This window comes from Nelumbo lutea, chromosome 4 (assembly GCF_056320005.1).
Source record: "Nelumbo lutea isolate HS-2025 chromosome 4, American lotus-T2T, whole genome shotgun sequence".
Lineage (NCBI taxonomy): Eukaryota > Viridiplantae > Streptophyta > Magnoliopsida > Proteales > Nelumbonaceae > Nelumbo > Nelumbo lutea.
The window spans coordinates 34,289,814-34,300,721 of record NC_142687.1 but is presented as its reverse complement, the minus strand read 5'-3'; the positions used below and the strand labels follow the sequence as shown (position 1 = coordinate 34,300,721).

The 10,908-nt window shown below is 35.5% G+C and overlaps 1 protein-coding gene across 4 annotated transcripts; it reads left to right on the top strand.

The window, feature by feature from the left end:
• The first annotated feature begins 614 nt into the window (after positions 1 to 614).
• On the top strand, positions 615 to 8,910 carry LOC148855116 (phosphoethanolamine N-methyltransferase 2-like). 4 transcript variants are annotated; one of them, XM_088982481.1, is made up of 12 exons: positions 615 to 926; positions 1,049 to 1,164; positions 2,560 to 2,697; positions 2,798 to 2,935; positions 3,775 to 3,918; positions 4,671 to 4,781; positions 4,888 to 5,029; positions 6,891 to 7,171; positions 7,965 to 8,126; positions 8,267 to 8,320; positions 8,400 to 8,474; positions 8,569 to 8,910. In XM_088982481.1, exons 1-12 carry the CDS (start codon positions 914 to 916, stop codon positions 8,662 to 8,664), a joined length of 1,470 nt encoding a protein of 489 aa, XP_088838607.1. In that variant the 5' UTR covers positions 615 to 913; the 3' UTR covers positions 8,665 to 8,910. The 4 variants fall into 4 exon arrangements, with proteins under 4 accessions (XP_088838607.1, XP_088838605.1, XP_088838604.1 ...); XM_088982479.1 differs by having other exon boundaries at positions 627 to 926; positions 8,560 to 8,910; XM_088982478.1 differs by having other exon boundaries at positions 627 to 926; positions 2,798 to 2,938; positions 8,560 to 8,910.
• The last annotated feature ends 1,998 nt before the right edge of the window (positions 8,911 to 10,908 follow it).

Genomic DNA, 10,908 nt, shown 5'->3' with positions numbered 1-10,908 from the left:
GAACAACGTCACTCCACGTGATTGGTGGAACCATGGCACAACCAGACAAGTCCTTACCAAAAAAAGCAGACAACTCCGTCCAGATGGTTGTTTCCACCGAGACACTACTTCCGTTATTATACTTTTCCGGGATCATACATATTTACCCATATTAAATACTGGAAATGGATCAGAGTTGATCCGATATCATGCCCTGCTCCAACATCCGTATTCAGCAAGTTCGGATTATCAGAGGCCCATATCTAAAACAATCCCGAATGTGCCAATATGAAATGAGCTGAGCTGATAAGCCAATTCAAAGTTCGGACCCAGAGTGTCATCGTCCTGTCCGAGCGGTCAGTCTCCACCATTTGGGTAAGGATCTGGGCTCGGCCGGAACCGGTCCAATTCTTTCAATTTCCAATGCACCAATGCACCTTATTCTATTTGGGGGTTGGATTCATATCGCCGAGTGCTTACAAAACAATGCCAAAACTGGGGACGAGGTCGCTTTTATGAATTGACACGTGGCCCAGGGCGATTCGTCGTGGGGCATCGCTTCCGATTCTCCGCAGTTTGGCCGTTTCGCGGATTCAAGATTCGCCACTCAAGTCGCCAGTTTTATAAAGCCCAACGATGGAGAAACCAGAAAAGTAGAAAACACGACCACGAGACGAGAAAGCGAGGGAGCAGAGTAAGAGCGAGAGTGCGAGAGAGGGAGAGAGAGAGAGAGAGAGAGAGAGAGAGAGAGAGAGAGAGACTGGTGATGCAGCAGAGAGGGAGGATTTACAACCGAAGATCTAGGAGCTTTTCGAGGTCTCGGATTGCCGTTGAGGGTTGTTAGCTCATTCGCCCCTCATTTCATTTCTTTACTCTTAACTCGCAAAAACTCCTCGCTTTTGAGAATCGGAAACTCGAGCTTCAAGATATAGCCATGGCTGCTCAAGGTAAGATACTAAGATCTGATTCCTTCACTCTTTCGTGGAATTTTGATTTAATGGGACTCGTTGGGTTTTTTTTTTTTTTTTTGTTTGTTTGTTTATATTTATGTTTTGTCAACTTTTTGTAGTTGAGGAACGTGAGGTTCAGAAAAGCTACTGGATCGAGCACTCTTCGGAATTAACTATTGAAGCTATGATGCTTGATTCCAAAGCCGCTGATCTCGACAAGGAAGAGCGACCTGAAGTAAAATTTCTTTCTCTCTAAATTTCGCTTTTTTTTTTTTTTTTTTTTTTTTATTTCAAGTTTTGTGTTTGGAGATCTGATGGTGGTTTCTATTCCATCTGTTTCTTTAGAAATGATGAGTTTCTTCGTCTTGTTAAGCATGGAAAGGAAAACGTGTAATGCTGATAGTCTTTTAGTAAAGTCTTATTGTACTTACGTATACCTTTTGAATTACAGCTTTTCTTAGATTTTCATGGGAGTAATTTCTTATGTTTATATACTATTGGATTGGAACTTGTTATACTTGTCAATTAGTTCTTAAGCTTAAATGATGGTTGTGAGTACTTATGTTAAGCTGTTGAGAAAGGAGACAGGGGCCATTTCTTGGTGCAGTAGTAACATCTTGGGCTACAAGCCTAAGAACGTGGATTCAAGTTTAGAGCTGCTACTTAGTACCAAAAATGTCAAGGGTTTGGTCCCAATCCAGTCTACTCTTCTCAAAACCATGAGTAACGGGGGCCAACATTGGGTGATGGTCTAGATGTGAAAAGGGATACATCTTTAGGCTTTAATTGGCTCTCTATTAAGTATTATCAGCATCTTAATTGAAATTAAAGAGTAAACCACTAATCTTTCTCTTCACTTCTCATATATTTTTGAACATTTTATGGATACATATAATTTTTTGTCCTGATTAACAAATAATGCCGTTGATTCACCTTTTTGGTACCCATCGGCAGTAGATCTGGCATCAAACTGTTTGATATGCATATCTATTATGCCTTTTGTGTTGTTTCATATTTTATATACATCAATATGTGCATTTGTAACTTGTGCTATGAAAATTCAAGTCATGATGTTATTAGCAGTTAATCTCTTGCTACATGTTATGAGAATCCATCATATAAAAATTTTGACATCTCATGTTTGCCTCATAGATGATATAGCACTTTCAGGCATGCAATAAATGTCATTTAAGTTGATGATGAGCCCTGAGTGAAGGATATCTTTTGAACCAAAATCTTCTAACACATTGTATAAGATGCTGAGTACCTTTGGAGAAGTGTCTGGATATGATCAATAGATGCCATTGCCTTCTATGTCCTGATAGAAAGAAAGAAAAAAATCGTTGGATCTATTTAATGGTTTTACTAGTTAGATTTTTCAGATTATTCTATCTGTCTGTACTTGAATATGTTATCTACTCATTTATTTGCTCTTCATTTATACTTTGCTCAAACCACTTCCCTTCTTGGTTTGATCCATAATATCTTCCGCCTTTAGCTGCATAGATGTCCAAAGATATTACTCCTGTTACTATCACTTCCTATCTTGATTCCAAATATTTATTATCTTTCTTTGTTGTTGAGATTTTGTCTGTGACTTTATGAAATGAACTATTTTGATTGCACATAGGTGCTCTCCCTACTTCCACCTTTCAAAGGGAAAGATGTCCTGGAGCTTGGGGCAGGTATTGGTCGCTTCACCAGTGAATTTGCTAAAGAGGCTAATCAGGTGCTTGCTTTGGACTTCATTGAGAGTGTCATAAAGAAGGTAATCTTACCTAATGAGAAGATAATAGAATTAAAAAATGTTATTGCTGATGCTGATTGGAACACTGAATACTTCTTTTCCATTACTTGGATCCTTGCAGAATGAAAGTGTCAATGGTCATTTTAAGAATGTCAAGTTTCTATGTGCGGATGTAACATCTCCAGACTTGAAGATTGCACCAGAATCTGTGGATCTGATATTCTCAAATTGGCTACTTATGTACCTCTCTGATAAAGAGGTGGTCTGTTATTTCGTTACCTTTACCTTCACTATTTTCTTGAATTGGCCATCAATGCATGTAGAGGATTTAAAGTATCTATTTCTCAGATTAGACTGCAAACTTTGGAGTTTGGAAAAAATTAAATGTTCTTAATCTGGCATATCCTTTTTACACCTGGCATTCTCCACATGGAACCATTCTGATTCACATGGTGCTTCTTCTTGGGTATCATTTGTCGTGAGTCTGAGACCAGTTTCTTTACAATGTCTAAGGTGATGGATATATCATAAATGGAAAACTAGGATATTGCTCAATTATTTATCTAATTCTTAATAAGATACATCAAAAAATTTTTTATAATATGTTTCCTAAACCATAATATATATGCATGCCCAAACACCCAAGAATACATCTTTATATAATTTGGATAAAATAAAGTCAATTAGGAGTTATGTTTATATTATCTATGATCTCTTTTCCTTTTTTTTTTCTTTTTTTTTTCTGATCAACAATTCAGCATATTGATTGCATAAATCTTTTGCTGTAACTTTGTTACTCTGGTAACCCTTGCTCTTTTGGCATGATAGATATAACCATCCATATAAGTTGTTAAATCTTGCTTTTGCATCTCCAGAGATATTTTTCTTTATTAACTCATTATCCAATGGTTGATCTATTATTGTTTAGTTCACTGGGTTCTTATGGTTCATGTCAGCAACTTTGAATGCATTATCTGTGATAATCTTTCTATATTTTTTATGACTTTTCTTTCACTAGGTAATCTTTTTTTTCCCCCCTGAATTAGTCTGTTTCTTGTCCTTGTAGCTATTTTATTCATTTATTTTCATTGGCGGCAGGTTGAGAAGCTTGCTGAAAGGATGGCCATATGGTTGAAGGTTGGGGGGTATATTTTCTTCAGAGAGTCCTGCTTTCATCAATCCGGAGATAGTAAGCGGAAAAACAACCCAACTCACTATCGTGAACCTAAGTTCTACACAAAGGTGTGCTTTATGTTAGCTAATACAATTCAAGTAGTTTATGTCATTGCTCAATTTACCTGTTAAATCCTTTTAGATAAGTTCATGCCTTACCCCCAGTTAGTTCATGGTTATGGGTGATTTTTAAAAACAGTTATTACCAAAGTTTTACCAATTCTATAAGTTCGAAATAATTTCCTACAAAGAAATTCTAGTATATAATGACTTTATGCAACTCTTGTATTCCTTTGTCCTACAGACAAGGTGGGACCCATAAAAAGACATGTAAATTCTTGTCTTGTAGTTTCTTTTCATGGATTCCACTGTCTGTAAGGCAAAAAGTCCAAGGGTGGCGGCTGTTAGCAAATCTGTTGCAGACTGGATCTTGGTATTACCAGAATTTATACAAGTTAACGAAGAGGACCTTGGGGAAGTTTTGGGGTTCCAAAGTCGTAATCTGGATAATTTATTTTGACTTGTATTTGGGCTGGTTTTAATGCTTTAGTTTGTTTGCAGGTGCTGCCTTAACACCTGGCTAAGTTGTAGCAATTTTTTCTTTTGCAATGAAAAAAGTCCAAGGGTTATCTAAACTCAATGTTTACTAGCATTCCTCTTTTCTATGTTGTAGTCAAGTTGTAGCTGAACTTGAACTAAAATAAAGATATTATTTATTTTTCTATTGTTTGCTTGTAGCCATTGTGGAGAAACCTAATGGTAAAGAGCAGTGTATTTGGTACTAAAACTTTTAGTTACTTCTAATTTGAGTTGCATTGCAGATCTTTAAGGAATGTCACTTGGATGATGGATCTGGGAACTCCTTTGAACTCTGTCTTCTTGGATGCAAGTGTATTGGAGCTTATGTGAGAAACAAAAGGAACCAAAATCAGGTAATATATATAAGATGTTACTCACTTTGCATTTCTTGTCCTCTTTGACCTAAGGCAGATTATGGCAACCTGAAGTTACACCAAGATGGTTTCTTGTTTGATGCAGGTTTGTTGGATATGGCAAAAGGTGAAGTCAAATGACGATAAGGGATTCCAACGGTTCTTGGATAATGTGCAGTATAAATGTAGTGGCATATTACGCTATGAACGTGTCTTTGGAGAAGGTTTTGTGAGCACAGGAGGGATAGGTATGAAAACAGAATATTTTTACAATATTTAATAAGGAAAGACAATTGCATATCTAATAGCCTTTTTTACATTTGCATGGCCTGGTTGTTCATATATTCTTTCTTCCTCTTGTATTTAATGGAAAGAAAGATAATTGACTGTTCTGATAGTTATGTTACATGGACACTTAAAAATAGGTGTTGCATCTCAGTTAACACGTTTGGACACCAAATTCCAACAAAACACCTGAAGGGACTCTTCTCTCTGTAATACCAAAGAACCTAAAAAAGTTGGTATAAGATTTCGGCATGAATTGTTTTTGCTATACTTGATAATTTTAATTGTTTAACATAGAAGTGTGTTGATTTATGTTTCTACATTTGTTACCAAATACTAAAGGTTCAAATACCTGCGGAATCCCTGAATACTAATTTCCGTTTTATTTTGGCTTGCCAAGTCTCATATCCATACCCAATGTTAGAATCCAATAATGGTATCTTATCCATGTATCATAGTATCAAAACAAGTGTTTGTGGTGGAAACCACATGACTCACCTGAAAGTCCATTACCAGTGCTTTTCCTGACTATCCAGTGTTGAGAGAGTGCACGGGTGATATAATTCTAGCCTTTGGAATTTTAGCATGGAAGTGGCTTCTTTCAGACTGGAACCTGCATTTTCATGTTTTTTGGCTGAGTTTTTTCAGTAAACCAAGAATTATCTCTATTATTTTAGTAGAAAAAGTCAAAGCTTCGCTGTAGTCTTTTCAGCAGCCTAGCTAAGCACAAAATATAACTAAGTGAAAAATAATATTCAATATTTTTTCTAATTTGAACCCTTATAAATTGTTATATTTTCCTAATTTCTTATATGAGTAATAGAAAAAAGAAGGATCTAGAATGTTGTGATCTAGATTAATTTTCTTACCTAAAAATAGATCTAGATTAATTTGTAATGCTAAAATTTTATGATGGGTTTTGTTCTATGATAATATCAATGTACACATCTCTAATTCATGCTTAAGTTTTATTTTCTAAACTACACTATTGTACTACTATTTATACCAAATAGAAAGATTTTTGGGTTATGGTTGCCTGCTATTTATCCTCATTCTTTTATTTTATGTCCCAGTAAAATTGTTTATTAGAAGGGAGGAACAAGTAAATTTAAAGGGCTTGTAATTGGAGAAACTTGAAATTGGTTTTGCCTAGGGAAAACATATAAGCCATGGTGCTGAGTAAAGCCAGAATTGACTTTTTACGTATAGGAGGTTAGTAAAGGGATGACATTTCAATATAGAAGTGTAATTTTTTCCCTTATAATACTAGGTTCATGGTTACCAAGTTTCCAAGATGTCAAGCAGTCACTCAGTTATTGTAAAGTTGTTGCATGGCATAGACACCATTAGTAATCAAATTTATGAGAAAATTTTTCTGCTTCCAACTCAAAGCAATACTGTCATTTTCGCTCCATCAATATTGTTTTCTCTAGTTGACAAGAAGATAACTTTCTAAGGAGAAAGGAGAAATACATGGAGCATCCACACTTTCTTTTTGTGTGCTTCTTCTGTTGTGTTATATTTTGACATTCTCTAGTCAGGTTATTTCTACTTGGATGAGGCTTTCCATAATCTTGATAAAAAATTTATGTTAAGAATCTTACTCTAAGAATGTATTGTAAAGCTGCAATATCCCTAAGTATGTGTGTTGGCTAAATTGTTTTCAGTGTGCAACATCTAGAATTCTAGCAAATAATATTCCTTATTACCCTTAGGTAATTTTTTCTTCAATGATTTTGTACTTTTCCACAAAAGCTGTATTCACTTTGACTTCCAATTGAATATATTATTTCAATTTGACTAAATGATACTATTATGAGCCAGGTACAACAAAGGAATTTGTGGCAAAGTTGGAACTTAAGCCTGGCCAGAAAGTCCTTGATGTGGGTTGTGGCATTGGGGGAGGCGACTTCTATATGGCTGAAAACTTCAACGTTGAGGTTTTTGGAATTGACCTTTCAATAAACATGATTTCTTTTGCTCTTGAGCATGCCATTGGACGGAAATGCTCAGTGGAATTTGAGGTTGCTGATTGCACCAAGAAAACATATCCTGACAACACATTTGATGTGATCTATAGTCGTGATACCATTCTTCACATACAAGTAATGCTCTTTTCTTGATTGTTCCTTCCTAGTTAATTTAATTTTGAAACTTATATTAAAATCGTTGCTGATGAAAAAAACTTACACTAAAATGGTCTCAAATGTGTTGCCCAACCATATCACTCTTTTTGGCTATATCAACTTTGTTGGAACTTTACTGTGTATTGGGGTGGATTGTAAAACTAGTTAAAGGCTTAAAGCATGCAATAATGTTTCTGTAAGAATTTGATACAGTTGGCTTGTCTGCTGGTTTGTGATTTTTTAAGTGTATTTTGTTGCAAGGATGTTAGTAGAGTCCACCCTTCTAAGGGATGGCAAGCTCATTGATGAGATATTTATGTCTAGCAATTTATCAAAAAAAACAAAAAGAAAAAAGAGATGTTTATGTGTAGCAGTGTGATGCCATTACAATGTATCTGTTGAAAATAATTTACCATCCTCAAGTCTTCTAACATGACTTCTTGAGTTTACTGCTCCTTGGTGCAGTGGTAAAGTAGATATGTATATATGGTAAACAATTACATGTTCTATAGAACAAGGCTACAGAAGAAATACTAGATATCACATTGAGTGCTATAGCATGACATAATAGCACAATAAGGACCATGTAGATGCAGATGTTTATGCTTACCATTCAAGATCAAAGGTCATACAGAGTACCCATTTAGTTATCAGTCTTATCCCTGAAGCATTCCCTGAACTTACCATCTATAACATGATCATAGTTCTGTCATTCTTTCCCTCCAGATACACTCCAAATTAGTCTTAAATACATTTGATGGTGCACTTTCAGGACAAACCTGCACTATTTAAAAGCTTTTTCAAGTGGTTGAAGCCAGGAGGTAAGGTTCTTATTAGTGATTACTGCAAAAGAGCTGGATCTCCATCAAAGGAATTTGCACAGTATATTGAACAGAGAGGGTATGAACTACATGATGTGGAGGCATATGGTCAGGTAATTCCACAGATAAAGTTTCTGTTCTTCTCTTTTGCCTCTTTCTTTTTCTTTTTCTTTTTTGTTTTTTTTTGTTTTTTTTTTTCTGGTTCACACTTTTCATGTCCTGTTGGACCCCTTTTCTATTGTCTTGTTGACAGATGCTGAAAGATGCTGGTTTTAAAGAAGTCATTGCAGAAGATCGAACTAATCAGGTTAGATGAAGCTATATTTTCATTTTATATCAATTGGGAATCAGAAACTAACAAGTTTGGTGTTATTATGCTTGTCCAGTTCATAGAAGTTCTGCAGAGAGAACTGGATGCTGTTGAGAAGGCTAGGGAGGCATTCATACATGACTTTTCTGAAGTGTGTGCTTTTCCTGTGCAAAGCATTTTTTATTCTGTTCAACATCAACTTGTTATTGGTATTTACACCTTTTTTCGTAATGGAGATATTTCAGGAAGACTATGATGAAATTGTTGGTGGTTGGAAGGCAAAGCTGGTTAGGAGTTCATCGGGTGAACAGAGGTGGGGACTTTTCATTGCGAAGAAATGATTTATCTGCCCAACAGTGAACAGCCTTTTCAACTCTAGAAGATCTGGACATGTATTTGAAGTTGTTCATCCATGTTAGAAGTTTGTCATTATCGAACTTTGTGTTTACTTAGTAGTTAGTAACTGAGTATTAATATGATGTAGAATCTTAAGAATCATAAAAATGTCTGGTTGAATTCTTGTTTGCATGATGCGAATCTGTAAGAAAATCATTTTAGAGAACTCATTAGTATGGTTTCATATTCAAGGCTTCTAGCATTGGATTCATAAACTTCAACTAAGACTGGGTGTGTCTGTAGATCAAGGTACGAGTGATGTGGCACAAGTTTGATTCTTGTGTTAAGCTCTAAACTCGTTGGACAACATCCAATTTTCGCTTGGACAGATTCTGTTGGTTATGTTGGTAAACCAAAGAGAGTAGGCTAAAGAGGCCGCCAGCTTTCATAATTATGGCAAGGGGGTAGGTTGAACTGGATATGGTTTATAAATTACAACATCTCTCTCTCTCTCACACACACACATAGTGCATCATTATACATTGTTTTCACCACTGTCTATGGCTATGGTGCAAATAATGAACCCTAATCTTTATTGATCATCCATGGAAGTTAACATGACAATTTGTTGAACCAAGAAGCTATTAGTTGAAGGATAAGCCTTACACTGGCTTCATATATCTGATGAATCATATCCATCCGGCTGACTGGCTGTGCTGATTAAAAATAATTACAATTCCTTCACAAGTTGATTTCTCTCACATATGGGCACTTAGGTGTAAGATATTTCTTTTTTATTTTTTATTAATAATATGACCAATATTCAGTCTCTCCTTTCCTTCCTTTTGGTCTTTTCCACATGGCTTCAATTCTCTATATTTTCTTCGGAGGAAGTTAGAATCCTATACTTTATTCCCTTCTTGTTTTTCAGTGGAACTTAGTTTAGATATATAGCATGATCAGCTGCCAATAAGTCAATAAAACAATGGGGTATCAACCTGCTAGGGTGGTGAAGCCAGTAACTGAGTACATCTAAGATTAAAAGTAAAATGAGCTAATGCGTTAACCCCACCCTATAGGGACCTCTATTTATACGAGTAACTGATTAGGAAACAAATGAATGAAGATCCTGCAATCAGAGATGGTGGTGTAGTTTTGTTAGGGTGGATGTGGTGAATCTAAGATGTACAACTCGGGTACATTGCTTCGGGTTCTGGCCTTTAGGTCGGGCCCATTCAAGTTTTGACAAAAGCCCACCCGAGCCCGCCCAAGTTGCATCCCTTTCATGAATCCATTAACAGAAATCGGACAGTTTCCAGAGTCTCCTTCAATTATATGATGTTTGACAATTGAAGCTTGAGTGCTAGTTATGGAGTTATAGGTCTTCACCAGTAGGTTGCAAATAGATTGGACCGAATCAAATATATGTAGATTGAATCCAATTCAGGTTGTAATCGAATATTGATTTGCACTGATAAGTTAAACCAAAAACAATGAAAATATTGTATATTATTAATGAATTGAATTCATAGTGACTTGATATTGTATATCATGAATCAAAAAGGATTTTTACAGTGACAAGTGTAGGAAAAATTTTGGGAGGGCGTTAACCTGAACAAGGATGAGCCTGGATTAGCTGCACTTGGTAGCCATGTTAGGGGCTGTGTAATCAGTCCGGATCTCTTGCCCACAAGAACTCTGCGGGCGTCTATCCACCAAATGACGTTGCAGCCACAATGAACATTTTATTCTCTTACATAGTATTATGCATGGCATGGGGGTAGTGTGTTGTGGATAGACCGTAGACATGGGTAAAATTCTTGTGGACAGGAGATCCGGAGTCATGTAATCAATAATGATGCACCAAATCAGCTGTGCACATAAAGTCTGAGATTGAGAGCTTTACCTATGCATTTTGCTAGTCCGGACCAGTGCGACGTATGGGTTTTGTCAATTGAAATTGAAGCAAAATGAGCCCTAATAACATTCCAACGCAACAATAGTTTTATTAGTGATTAATGTTTAAACATTTAAATATGATTTAAATTAATAAAACCAACTTTTAAAAATAATAAATTTATATTATTTATATAATTAGTAAAACAAATGTTATTAAATTTTACAAATTTTATTAGTCTAACAAAATTTGTTTTATTATTTTTTAATTAGTGATTTTATAAATTTTATTTATTTTATATCAAATTGAATTGAATTTGAAATTATAATTTTATATAAAATAATAATTCATA